The sequence below is a fragment of the Eutrema salsugineum genome, unplaced genomic scaffold (assembly GCF_000478725.1).
Source record: "Eutrema salsugineum unplaced genomic scaffold, Eutsalg1_0 scaffold_9, whole genome shotgun sequence".
NCBI lineage: Eukaryota > Viridiplantae > Streptophyta > Magnoliopsida > Brassicales > Brassicaceae > Eutrema > Eutrema salsugineum.
The window spans coordinates 10,376,176-10,390,346 of NW_006256342.1; the positions used below are offsets into that span (position 1 = coordinate 10,376,176).

Genomic DNA, 14,171 nt, shown 5'->3' on the forward strand with positions numbered 1-14,171 from the left:
TGCTTCCCAAAAAAAAATAAAAAAAATTTCATTTGTATCCTACTGATCTCATAGCTTCTGGTGTGAGTACAATTGGTCTGAATACTTCTCGTATATTAAGTGAATCAAGTTCAACCTGAACTTCACTTTTCCATTTTATCCAGTCATATCTCTTTTGACATTCTGATACAGACTTAGGCTATGGGTCTCTAGTTTCCTCTTTTATTTCCTTTGGTACAAGGTATTAGAAAAATTCATCAACATCATTCATGTCATTTTGATTCCATATCTTTCCATTATGAATGTAGTTAATAGAAATATTATGAATTTATTCGGTTTCAGAATGTTTTACATTGTTTTTTGATTAATGATTTGTTTCTTCCGGAACAAATTCTATTATTTTAGGATCTTTATGTTTCTCAACTTCCTTCAGTAGGTCTACCATGCTTCAGGTGTGTTCTAAACTCATGTGTATCCTCTTCTCTTTCACGTTCTTGTGGCATTTCTATACGAGCATAAACATTTGCGATTGGTATATGTGATTTTGTTACCATTTTGGTATTCACAAATGCATCAGCTAGTTGATTGGCTATGCTTTGTAAATGCATAATTCGTCAAACTTCTAGTTCTGAATTTTTAGAAGGGGGATCAAGGTGTAACAGAGATGATACACTATATTTGATATCTTTCTCTACTTGTTTGTTATTTCCCCTTGCACCAGGAATATGTTTTCATCAAAATGAAAATCGGCAAACGTGGTATAAAAACATCACCAATTTACGGTAATAGGTATCATATAATTGATGGAGAATCACAACCAACATATATCCCTAACCTTCTTTGTGGTCCTATCTTTGTACGTTGTGGTGGTACTATTTGTATATATATCGCACAACCAAAGATCCTTAAATGAGAAATATTAGGTTCTCAACCAAATGCCAACTGTAGTGGAGAATATTTATGATATGCACTTGGTCTTATTCAAATAAGTGCTTCCACATGCAAGATAGCATGTCCCCATATGGAGGTCGATAGCTTGATCTCATGATCAATGGTCTTGCAATCAGTTGCAGACTTTTTACTAATGATTTTGTCAAACCATATTGTGGATGAACATCGATTCCAGTTACCATACAATAATCATTAAATGCATGGGACGTAAATTCACCAGTATTGTCTAGTCTAACTATCTTTATTGAATCATTAGGAAACTGAGCTCTTAGTTTAATTATTTGAGCTAGAAATCTTCAAAATGCCACATTTCGAGATGATAATAGACAAAGATGTGACCATCTACTTGACGCGTCAATCATTACCATAAAATATTAGAATGGTCCATATGGTATATGTATAAGTCAACATATATTGCCTTGAATCTGTTCAATGAACTTTGTAACTATTTATCGATTTTGGTTGGTGATGGTCTTATGATCAGTTTTTGAGAGAGCAAGCAATACATATCATTCTTTTTCCTTGATAAATCTCCTGGATTTTCAATGAATGTCCATGTGAATTCTCTATGATTTTTCGAATCATAGTGGTGCCTGGATGACCAAAACAATTATGCCATATTGTGAAATTTTCAGAATTTTTCTTGATCACAAGATTTGATTCTATCTCATTTGTGTGAATGATGTAAACCAGAAGGGAGATTTGTTGGAACTTCAAGAATCACATGGCGGGTATTTCAGGCTTCCATAAGGACGGTCTCGTCAAAATCATTTGCAAAATTGGACGCATCGAGGTGCGTTGTACCCTCAGAATTCTCTGCAAGATTGACTTTTTTCTCTTGCCTTTGGCAGATTCTTTGTACAATACATAAAGATGTGCAGGAATACGACATACTCGAGACCAATTTCCTTTGGTACTGCATCTGAGACAAGCATCCTCTTGATTTTGGGAGGTACTTCTTTGGTTTTTTTTTCCCTTCAGGGGTTGTTCAGAGCGGTTCCACTAGAATGACTTCCTGTTCTGCAGGTTGTAGTTTCTCCCACATTCGGAGTAGTTTCAACAGCCACGGTTTCGAGATGCTTTGTTTTCTTTCACCGGATTCTTAACATCCAATGCGTTCGCTTCAAAAACTGCCCTAGATCCAGTAGGTTGTGTCATATGATTTTTAATATGGAGCTCGTTATATTGTTCGAATACTTTAGACAATAAGATCACTAAAAACTTCTTCTCTTTATTGCTTTAGAAAATAATTCAAAACTAAAGCTCCTAAACTCTCTCAAGGATTTGCGACAACTCTGCAACTCCTTTATATAGGTTTAGATATCTCCTAAACCTAATAGGACTACAAATAGAATATTTCCTAAAAACACCTTTTAATCCTAAACATAACTTATTTAGGAATTGGATAACTTGCTCTTCAAGTTTAGTCCAACAATCTCCCCCTTAAACTTGAAGTCTTCTTTGGATACTCTTTGAACTCCCAAGAGATCTCTCATCTCTTTGAATTTAATCCTTCCAAGTGCCTTTGTCAGAATGTCAGCCTTCTGCTCGGTTCCAAGAACATGTTCAACAAAGATTTGCTCATTCTCAACACACTCTCGTATAAAATGGTATCTCCGGTGTATATGTTTGTTTCGCCCATGGAAAACTGGATTTCTTGTCAACGCTATTGCTGACTTATTATCTATACACACCTTTGCCTTCTCACACTCTGTCCCTGTGACTTCACCGAGTAACTCTTGAAGCCAGATCGCTTGTTTGGCTGCTTCTGTAGCTGCCATAAACTCAGCCTCACATGAAGATAATGCAACAGTCTCTTGCTTCTGAGAACACCAAGTAATCGGACAAGCATTCAAATAAAAGACATGACCTGAGGTACTTTTTCCATCGTCGATGTCAACGTTGTGACTGCTGTCACTGTATCCAACCAATCCTTTCTCGTCTGCATTGCCAAAAACCAAACCATAGTTTAAATTACCTCGCAAATACCTCAAGACTTGTTTCATTGCGACACCATGAGATTCTTTTGGTTCCTGCATGTATCGGCGTAGTACCCCAACTGAATACGCCAAGTCCGGTCGAGTCTGATACATGAGTCCAAAACATTCTCTTGAAGGATTCTTTTAGCATATCTTTCTTGGTTCAAAGTAATACTGCCTCCTTGCTGTAACACCTCAATTCCAAGATAGTAAGTCAGCCTTCCTAAATCGCTCATTTCAAACTTCTCTGACATCTCCCTTTTGAACTCATGTATCAGACTCGAACTTGTTCCAGTAACAAGTAAGTCGTCGACATAAACAGCTACCAGCAGAAGGTGTTCTTCTCTCTGTTTTTGGTATAGCGAAGGTTCCTTGGAACACTCTGTGAAATCCAATCCTCTAAGAATTTCATTCAACTTGTCGTTCCAGGCCCTTGGTGCTTGCCTTAATCCATAAAGAGCTTTGTGTAGCTTGTATAGTTTACTTTCATTCCCTTTGATTATGAATCCTTCAGGTTGCGTCACATAAACCTCTTCTTTAAGTTCTCCATGTAAGAATGCGGTTTTAACATCAAGATGATGTACTTCCCACTTGTTAGACGCAGCTAAAGCAATGATGAATCGAATAGTTTTAATGCGAGCAACTGGAGCAAACACCTCATCAAAGTCGATGCCAAACCTCTGCACATACCCTTTTGCGACGAGCCTTGACTTGTACTTATTGATGCTACCATCAGAATTTTGTTTGATCTTAAAGACCCACTTAAGTCCGATTGCTTTTGCACCTTGAAGAAGATCGACTAAGGTCCACGTTTTATTCTTGGTAATGGATGAGATTTCTTCTCCGCAAGCGTCTCTCCATACCTTTAGTTCTTTGGCCTCTTGATAATCCCACGGTTCCTCATTCATGGTTAGAAAAAGTCGTTCACCTTCTTCCTCTGCTAACTAACACACGAAATCCCTTAGATACTCTGGTTTCTTCGTCTGTCTAGTTGATCTTCTAAGAGTTGGTTCAACTTGTGTTTCTTCTTCAGTAATCTCCGTGTTTTCGAAATCAGGTACATCAGTTTCATTTTCTTCGATACTTTCATGTTTAGTAGTATCTTCCCCTGCTCTGTTTTCGTCTTCCTCTGTTTCTTCTTCGAGATCGTCATCATTATTAGAACCATCAAACTCAAGCGTGAAAGTATCTGTTCCATCATCTCCTGTTTTCCCTGAACAGTTCCACTTCCAGCTTCTTCTCTCGTCAAAGATGACATCTCTGCTTACCACTATTTTCTTGGTCTTTGGATTTAGCAGCCGGTATACCTTTGAACCTGGTTCTGTTCCCAGATGAACCAGTACTTGAGATTGATCATCCAATTTTTTCAAATGAGGCACTGATATCTTAGTATATCTGATGCAACCAATGACTCGCAGATGTTCGATATTAGGCTTTCTTCCCTTGTAAGCTTCATATGGTATTTGTGAGTCCAATGTTTTTGTTGCAACTCTGTTTATAAGATATGAGCATGTCTTAATGCTTCTCCCCATAAGTAGTTTGGAACTTTCATATGCTTCATCATGCTCCTTTTCATCTCTAAAAGGGTTCTGTTTCGTCTTTCTACAACCCCATTTTGTTGCGGACTATACGAAGCAGTCAAGTGCCTTTGTATCCCTGAGTTTTCGCAAAATTCTTGAAATTCTTGGGATGTGAACTCTCCACCACGACCAGTTCGAAACATCTTGATGCTTGTTCCTGTCTCTTGTTCAACTATTCCTTTGAATTTCTTGAATCTGTTGTAAGCTTCACCCCTTTTTTTTCATAAGAATCGACCACATATACCTGGAATAATCATCAATTAAGACGAATATGTATCTGTTTTGTGCCGCAGTTGCACGTGTAATGGGTCCACACAGATATCCATGAATGAGTTCAAGTGTGCGTGTTGCTCGATACATCGTTTCTTGGGGAAAAGGCTTCTCGATCTGTTTGCCAAGTAAACACGATTGGCAAGTCTCTTTCTCGACTTTCATACTCGGTAAACCAGTGACTAAGTCCTTCTTGACCATAGTCTTCATTGTTTCTATACCGACGTGTCCTAACCTCGCGTGCCACTTAGATGAATTACTTAACGTTTGTATCTGTAGACATTCTGTGTTCTCCACCTCCATTCGTACTTTGTACAATCGATTTCTTGATCTTGTCGCTTTCACCAACAATTTTCCATCTTGATCGGACAAGGTTAGGTAATCACCTTTCATTCTGACATCACAACCCGATTCCGTAGCCTGTCCTAAACTGATGATGTTGCTTTTGAGATCTGGTATAAAGTAGACGTCTGCTAACACTTTTCTTTCTCCATCTCTAGTCACAAACAATATCGAACCCTTTCCTTTGATATCAATGCGGGAGTCTTCTCCAAATCTTACTTTTCCTGTGATTTTATCATCAATCTTGGAGAAGTAGTTTCAGTTTCCTGTCATATGATTGCTAGCTCCGTTGTCCAGATACCATATATTGTCATCGTCGCTTGAGGTTTCGAAGTTGCTAGGTTTCACGTTTTTCTTGTTAAGGAATACTACTTCATGTACCATTAACTTCTCTGCCTCGTGAGTTTCATCAGCATCGGTTTCTTGTGCTTCTTGAAGCTTAGAAGCCTGTCTGGCCAGTTTGAGGCGAAGTGCCCTGTTTTTTCACACAGGTAACACACTATTTTTCGACAAATCTCTTGCCTCGTATGACCTTCCTTGGCGTCTTCCTCTGTTATAGAAACGTCCACCTCGACCTCTACCTCTGGTTTCACTGTAATAGTTTCGGTCTGGCTGTGCTTCCGTATTTGCATACATTAGTTTGTTCTGATTCTCTTGAGCTTCCTCTTCTTCTTCATGGATTCATTCTTCATAAGCTTTTAGGCGTCCTACGATATCCTCGAAGCTTGTAGCATTAAGATCGAGTACTTGCTCAAGCGATGCTACTATATGTATGTATTTCTTCCGAGGAATACTTTTGAGGAACTTCTTCATCACCTTAGATTCTTCGATATTCGTACCCAAGGCTGCAGACTTCGAGCAGATTTCGGATAGCTTGCCACTGTACTCATCTATGGTTTCGGTATCCTTCATCTTCAACCGATCTAACTCGGCCATTAAAGTTTGTAGGCGAGCTTCCCTGACTCTTCTGATCCTACGTTCCTTGTCTTAACTGCGTCCCAAACTTTCTTCGCTGTATCTAGTTCGCCAATTTGTAAGATAAGCGTTTCAGGTATTGATTGGAAGATGAGGCCCATCGCTATGACATTCTTCTCTCCGTCGTTTGATCCTACTTCCAAAACTTCCCAGACTTTGTGGATTTTGAGAAGAACCCTCATCTGTAAAGCCCAAACGGTGTAGTTCATCGAACTCAACATAGGGCATTGTATCGCTGATGTGCTTATCTCTTTAGGTCGAGTAACTGGGACGATATCTCCCATGGTCGAGTATTTGATTATCTTCATATTTGATAACAACGTATTTTGACCACTTTTATGGATCGTTTTGAAATATTTTTTCTATGTTTTTAATTGCTTTCAAAAGTATATAACCTATTACAAAAACTGATGGATGAACCATCTTTATATAAAAGAAATAATTTTCTTGAGTGATGAAATGTTTGAGTGCAATGAATAAATGAAAGATAAATATATTTATAGACTATAAAATACAGTTTATTAGCCGTTATATAGCTGTTCGAAAAGTTTAAAAAAGTTAAAAAAAATATGTTTACAACCGTTGTAAGTAAAAAATAAAATAAAATCAGACTAACAATTTAAACACAGAATATGAAATAATATACTAGTTTATATATATATATATATATAAATATAAGTGATAAAAATTTATTTATAATTATAATAGAAACAGTAATTAAAAAATATATATATATGGTGACTAAAACATCTATATTAAAACAGTAAATAAATAAATGATAGTGACTTAGGTTATCCATATGGGTATGGTAAATAAATGTATGGTGTTCATCCATATTAGAACAATAATAATTGAATTATGGTGACATGAATCATCCATATAAGCATAATAATTAAATAGTGTAAATAAATATGGCTAGTCGGAGAAATGGTCTGAAAATCATCTTTGACCGGCTCAGTATGATTGATTTGGGAGAAAATTAGTCATTTTGCTCAATCTCCTTTTGCAAGACTATCTGCTAGAAATAATATTAATATGTTTATTTTAAAAGAACATAATAATAAGAAAAAGTGGAGAAATGTGTATACCACTTGAATAAAAGAGAAAAGAGAGAGAATTTTTGTATTGAATATTGGTGTGTCATTTACAATGAACGAATACATGCCTTATATAGAGTAAAAAAGCAACATACACTACTGCAAGATATAATGATATATGGGCTCTATGACCATTCATCTATGCAAAATATTGACTTTGTAACAAAAAATACAATATGATAAAAATTATTGTATTTTTGAACTTTATTATTTATTTGAAATAATTTTTTATTAGATTTATGAATAATATAGATTAAATTCTAATTTTTAAATTGAAAATCAGAAAACATAAATTGTAAATAGTTTAACGTGATCTTAATTTAGAATCTAATTATATGAATTATAACTATATAGGTAAATAATTTTAAAATCTAAATATTTTCTTATTTTTTAGCATATTAATGATGCATAATCTAGTTTCTAATAATTAGTTGAACATATTATAAAGGTTAGAATAATGTCAAAATTATTTTTTTTTAAAATAACTTCACGCTATAGTGCGGGTTCAATCCTAATAAAATAATGTATTTCTTTAATCAATAATTGGAGTATGTTTATGTGAAAAAAATCTCTTAATTTATACTATTAAAACGGATGCATTTTTAATCTTTTCATCCAAACACTCTTTATTTTTTTTAAGAAAATTTGTTGAAATTTTTTTTTAATTTTAATCCGATTTGATGTATATTTAATTAAAAATTTTATTTTATTTTACGTTTAAACTTTATTCCGAAAATATAGATATTAATTTGATTATTTTGATTTTCTTAAATACAGCTTACATATTAAGATAAAATCACAAAAATCATTTGTTATTATATATTTATAAAAAAAGAAAAAACTGGATATTGATTTAAATTTAATTACAATATTCAAATTTTAAATATATTTCTATAATAGTGCAAATGTTAAATTAATATATTATTGTATTTATCATAATCAATCAGCTTAAAATTTTAAATTTTAAATATTTAAAATAAGTAGATTTATATTATACAGTAATAAGTATATTTTAAATATTATGTTTTTTATAATTATATTCCTATGTGTGTTAGTTTATCAAAAATATGTAAGATAATAAGTTTATTTGAGGTCATTAAAAGGACGTGTTAACTCATTTGAACACTCATAAATATATAAACTGGTTGTATAAAATTTACAATCAATATTACATTGATATGTACTTAATTAACTCATAGTCTTATTCTACTAATATACAAATCTGAACTATTAAAACATGATAACAAAAATTTTAGTTTTTAGAAAATTTAAATCTACAGAAATAATTATATTTAAACACAAAAATAAATACAAATTACATTATAAATTTTGATTTAAAAAACAATTATTGTGAGTAAGAACGAGTTTAGAATCTAGTAAATGTTAAAACACACTTCACAAATGTAATATCAGGGGACTAGGGGATTGGATAGTTTAAATTTTACTACAAATTCTAACGTATGCGTCTTTTTCTAAAATAATTTGAACACCTGGTTACATTTCATAGAGAAAGTTATTGAGTCATGTAGTAAAACATTGTTACTGAAACTTACTTAGAAAAGAATATGCATATAAAATATTGGCTCGGTAAATTTCCACTTATCGAGCGTCAATGACCGAGAGAGTGATTTGGTTCACTGTCCATTCATTGTCGGGTTGTTTACTTGACTCAATTTCAAGAGGACTTCTGCTGCCAATGCAAAAGCCAGGCCGTTTAGGCTGAGGAATAACTGTATTTTCGCTTCCAAGCATCACCATTACTGACGACATCACTGGTCTATCTTCAGCACGTTCTTGAACACACAATAGACCAATTTGTAAACATCTTAATACTTCATGAGTTCGGAACGTTGAAGATGAAGAATCTATGATGACCGGATCTACGATCTCTAGCCCTTTTCCTTCCTTCCAATTCCTCCACACCTGTGCAATAAAGATTGAATTTTTCTTTTGGTGTTATCATCAGATTAGGAGTGCAGAAATACAAGATCAAATTCAAGGAGTTCTTATCTTACATAACCAAGGAGACTAAGGTCACCAGTTGAGTTGTAGAATCCTGTACTCCTCTTACCAATTATAATCTCAAGAAGCAAGACCCCAAAGCTGAAAACATCTGACTTGATGGAGAATATCCCATTCATTGCATATTCAGGAGACATGTAGCCGCTGCATAACAACGATTAAAAACATTTATCATGAGGTCTTCTTTTTTGAGTTGGATTTAAGACAAAACCTCTTTGTTGTTTCAAAGAATGATTGCTTACTAAGTTCCGACCACGTTTCTCGTATTAGCTTCAGTCTCATCCCGTCCGAAGATCCTGGCCATCCCAAAATCCGAGATCTTGGGAGTCATATTTTTGTCAAGCAAAATGTTACTTGCTTTCAAGTCTCTATGGATAATCCTAAACCGTGAATCTTGGTGAAGATATAGAAGTCCTCTAGCAATACCATTGGTAATATCAAATCTCTTTTGCCAGTTAAAGTTAGAGCGTCGAGTTTTGTCTACAAATAGACCACAACCAAAAACGTGTTAACTTATACCTAAATATGTTCAATAGTTAGAACATAGCTGTTTTGAGTCACTAACCAAAGAGATGAGAATCAAGGCTTCGATTCTCCAAGTATTCATAGATCAACATCTTCTCACCCTTATCGATGCAACAACCAAGAAGTCGGACAAGGTTTAGGTGCTGAAGCCTTGCAATTAGTCTAACCTCGTTTGTGAACTCATCGGTCCCTTGTAAAGATATTTTTGATAGTCTCTTCACCGCGATTTCTTTCCCGCCAACTAACCTTCCCTATTACCACACATTTGACAATAAAATACTGAAACCTTGTGCAGTAATTGATTTTCAATAAATTTTGACTCACTTTCACCTTGTAAACAATACCGAAACCACCTTGTCCAAGCTTGTTGGCGTTTGAAAAATTGTTTGTTGCCATGGAAACAGCTTCAAACTCCATCAATGGAAGCTCTAGATCATCAGTGTTGTTTTCTCTTGATTTGAATCTCCTGCTTGGTATTACCACTTCTTTCATTAGCGAATCTTGGCTTTTCACTTGATCTAACGTTTCATTCAGACCCGAAAAAAACAATCAAAACATGCTTCTCAAAATATATAGACAAAAATAATAGAAATGAGATTTACCAATAGATGTTTTAATTGATATTGATCGCTTCTGCCTCCTTTTCCAAAAACAGAAGATGATAAAACTTAAAAGAAGCAAAATGCTCACTCCAATACTCGAACCTATGATTTTTCCATTTTTGGTTCTCTTGTCCTCTGCAATAAAATGAAGCATATAGGTTAGTGGAATTAAGCATTCCTCTAAATTACCATTTAGGTTGATTAAAAGTTGATGAAATCAAGCATTCCACTAAACAACGAAGCATATATTTTCTTCTGTGTAGTTACAAACAAAAATAGAGAATTTCTTTCCTCAATATAAAATTCTTCTGTACTTTCAATAACAAATTATAAGAAAAACAATCAAAATAATTGTTTTGCACTTTTCAAAACACTGGTAAACCGAAACATAATTTATTCTCGGTATTGGATCCATACTAATCTTGAGATATTGAAGTTTTCACTAGCCAAGTTAATAACTATACTCCCGACAAAAAAAAAAAGTTAATAACTATACTCAAAATCCGTATACGAACGTGTTTCTCATTAGCACTCTTCTCTATACTAAATATTTTGTTTACCTACTTGATATTAAGTATCTCTTCAAATAATAAACCTACAAAATATTAGCAAGCATCATCAATATACAGTACTCTGTTGGATCCAAAGACAGGGAGTTTAAACCGCGCTTGGGAAAATACCGTATTACATAATTTGGTCCGCGCTCGGAGGGGATGTATAGACGGCTCATACCATCTTAATAAACAGTTTAAAAAAAAAAAAATAAATAACTGTTTAAAAATTCAGAGGAGAAAGAACTAACCAAGATCGGCAGCGGCTAGCCTAACGTAAAGATCCTGACCTCCCCTAGCATAATTTCGGATATCAAAAATATCTCCGGTCCAAATCACACAACCTGACCCACCATTACGAATATCCGTATTAGCAAACGCCGTGCAATTACAATCTTTTAGACACCTCTCTTCACATTCTTTCACTCCAATTCCTCTGTCCACAGTTGTTGCCGTAGTATCCGGCAATTTCATCTTTTTCAACCGCATAAACCCATCTCTACTGTCACAACTAAGCTTTGTCTTCCTCACGCAACCAGCGGAATCATCTCTCAACGCCCATGCTTTCTCATTTATTGGCTTAAACCCTTTGATACAATTACAAACTGGTGAAGTGTTAGAATCGCAATAACCGTAATTCCCACACTCTTTGTAGTTATCGCATAGGTCCTTTGGTGAGTACCATAATTGTTTCCAACTCTGTGCTGTCTCAATCCAAGTGAATCTTTGAAATAATCCCGTGGTGCTTAGGCTAACTCTCCCGTAAATGTTGGCTTTGGTGATCTCGTATGAGTAAGTCACTTCTTCATTACTCGCTGTGAAATTGTAAACTATGTAATCAATTGGTTCCATCTCCGGTATTGTGCTAAACCGGATTCCGTTCCATGGACCGCTCCGGTACAATATGGAATCCTTGTTGCATACGTAAAACTCAGGGAACCCTCTGGTTTCGAGTTTAGTGAAGAAATCTCCGCTTGAAGGATCATCTGGATCTTTCCAGGATGTCAAGAATCTGTTGATTCCGGTTTTCTTATCCCAGCCCAGTTTCATCTCCGGAAGTAAAGTATCTGTCGGAAAATCGAAACTCTGCCACAAAAATCCATCTGGATTGTTGGAGTCTCTGAGCACAAAATTACCGTTATCAAGAAGCTCTGCAACCAGTAAAGACCTTACATCTCCTCTGGTTAGATTCGTCGACCAAACAAGCGTACCGGATTGATCGAAAATGACGAGATTATTGTCGGAGATTTTGAGAGTTCCGTTGGAATTAGAGAGAGGATGGTCTCTGTTTGCAACCCATACGTAGGTTCTTGTAGGAATTTTCTTGTACCATATCCCGAGATACCAACGAGAACTTGATGCGAGATTGAAAAAACCGAGCTCGAAGATTTCACTAGGAGATCTGATGGTTTTCTTGCTTGAGACGGTGAGAGATTCTGTAGCTGACAAAGTATTTGCAGATATGGAGGAAGCAGGAAACAGAATTAAGACGAAGAAGATGAACATGAAGACGAAGGTGTAAGAATGGTAGTAGTTTGGTATAATTCTCATCTCTCTGTAAGCCATTTCCTTACAAAATTTTATGTCATATTATTGAGAAATTTTTATCTTTGGAGATATTTCTGTGGACGTTGTTCTCTTGCCAATAATGTTTCATTTTCGGCTTTATCAATTCTTGGTCTTCTTGTTGGCGTTTAAAATCTATAGACTATAGAATAAAAACAAGAAAAATAATGAAATGTCGTTTTTTGTTAGGGAAAATCGCATTAAAAACGTTCAAAGTGGCAGCGACTGACACTTTAAACCTCGAAGGTTTTAGACTAGCACTTTAAAACTTCAACCTTGTAACTTTAGCATATAAAACCCTCAATTTAGTTTCCGAGTATGCGCCGCCAAATTTTTAAACGGAATAGTTCACTCCGTTAACGGGAACTTCAACTCCGTCGAGAATTCTAATTTCTCCGTTTTGGATATTCGAAAACGTGATTAAATTGATTTAAAAAATTAATATCTGATTTATTCAATTAATTAACTAATTAAAAATACAAATACAGATATAAAAAAAAACAAAAAAAAAACAAAAAAGACCAGAACCCCCAAAATCAAAATCGATTTAGGGTTCGTCGTTCTCTTGAGTAAAAAACCCAGAAACTTGAAATTAGAGTTTCGAGCATTCTGTGAGAGCTTCATAAGGGTAAGTCGATTGTCCTCTAATTGCGAGCTTATAACAGAATTGTGTATGACTTTTGTGAACTCTTAATTTACAGATGGCGCAGAGTTCAAGCTCTTCAACAATGGAGGTCAAAAACGAATTTGGTGTTTTGTGTAAATGTATGCGGGCAGCTAAGATTGTGAAAGCTTGGACAAATGACAATCCTGGAAGGAGGTTTTATGCTTGTCCAGGGCGTAAGGTTGGTAATGGATATGAGTCCTGCAACTTTTTTCGTTGGTATGATGTCGAGAAGCCTCAAGGGTGGCAACATTTAGCGTTGCTTGAGGCAAGAGATGTTATCCGTGACCTGAAAGACGAAATTATGAAGTTTAAGGAAGTGGGAAGAGCACCCAGGCTTAGCGTTCTCACAAGTAGCCACCAGTGTGCTTGTAGACGTTGGGATCTAATTGGTAAGTTGTTTCTTTACCTTCTAATTTTTATAAATTTTTAGTGTTTTATCTTGTTATTTATGTTTTTTATAACAGGTATTCCTTGTCGTCATGCAATATGTGTTCTTGATGACAATCAAGAATCGCCTGTCAACTACGTGTCTCCATATTATTCTACAAGCCTCATGCAAGCCACCTACGCTCATAACATTAAACCTATGAATGCCGCCAAAGGTACATAAGCCTCCAATCCTGATTCCAGAATTTCGTAAGCCGCGAGGGAGACCTCCCACCCGTGATAGAAGAAAGGAACCTTTTGAAGACCTCCAAAACAAGGGCAAAGTAACCAGACATGGGAGGATAATGCATTGTAGCAACTGTGGTGAGGCTGGACATATTAAAAGTGGATGTAAAAACGAGAAAGTTGTTGTCGAGGGACCTAAAAACAGAAGAGGCAGACCTCGTAAGAATCCAGCTGATGTAAGTTTCTAACTCTCCAATTTGGTTTAATGTGTTTTCTGGTTTATTTTGATTTGAAGTTTGATCGTAATTGTTTGTTGAGCCGTATAACAGGTTGTTCCTAAAAGGCCTACAAAACCAAGGAAAAAGAGGAAGACTGATGAAGCTGTTTCAAGCTCACAGCCAGTGCAGCAAGTAGAAGCAATTGACTCATATCCTGCTGCATCTACAGCTCCTG

At 35.4% G+C, this 14,171-nt stretch overlaps 1 protein-coding gene across 1 annotated transcript; it reads right to left on the reverse strand.

Moving 5' to 3' along the window:
* Positions 1-8,622: 8,622 nt before the first annotated feature.
* Positions 8,623-12,499, reverse strand: LOC18009325 (receptor-like serine/threonine-protein kinase SD1-7). The gene is made up of 7 exons (XM_006391453.2): positions 11,125-12,499; positions 10,323-10,457; positions 10,051-10,238; positions 9,761-9,971; positions 9,438-9,675; positions 9,189-9,339; positions 8,623-9,096 (listed from the first exon to the last, which is right to left on the reverse strand). Exons 1-7 carry the CDS (start codon positions 12,437-12,439, stop codon positions 8,773-8,775), a joined length of 2,562 nt encoding a protein of 853 aa, XP_006391515.2. The 5' UTR covers positions 12,440-12,499; the 3' UTR covers positions 8,623-8,772.
* Between the last annotated feature and the right edge of the window lie 1,672 nt (positions 12,500-14,171).

Excerpts from the sequence above, each read along its gene's own strand:
- LOC18009325 (XM_006391453.2), bottom strand. The coding sequence starts at position 12,439 with ATGGCTTACAGAGAGATGAGAATTATACCAAACTACTACCATTCTTAC. Across the intron at positions 10,458-11,124 it reads GCTAGCCGCTGCCGATCTTG|AGGACAAGAGAACCAAAAAT; the intron begins GTTAGTTCTTTC and ends ATTTTATTGCAG. Across the intron at positions 9,340-9,437 it reads AGAAACGTGGTCGGAACTTA|CGGCTACATGTCTCCTGAAT; the intron begins GTAAGCAATCAT and ends GTTGTTATGCAG.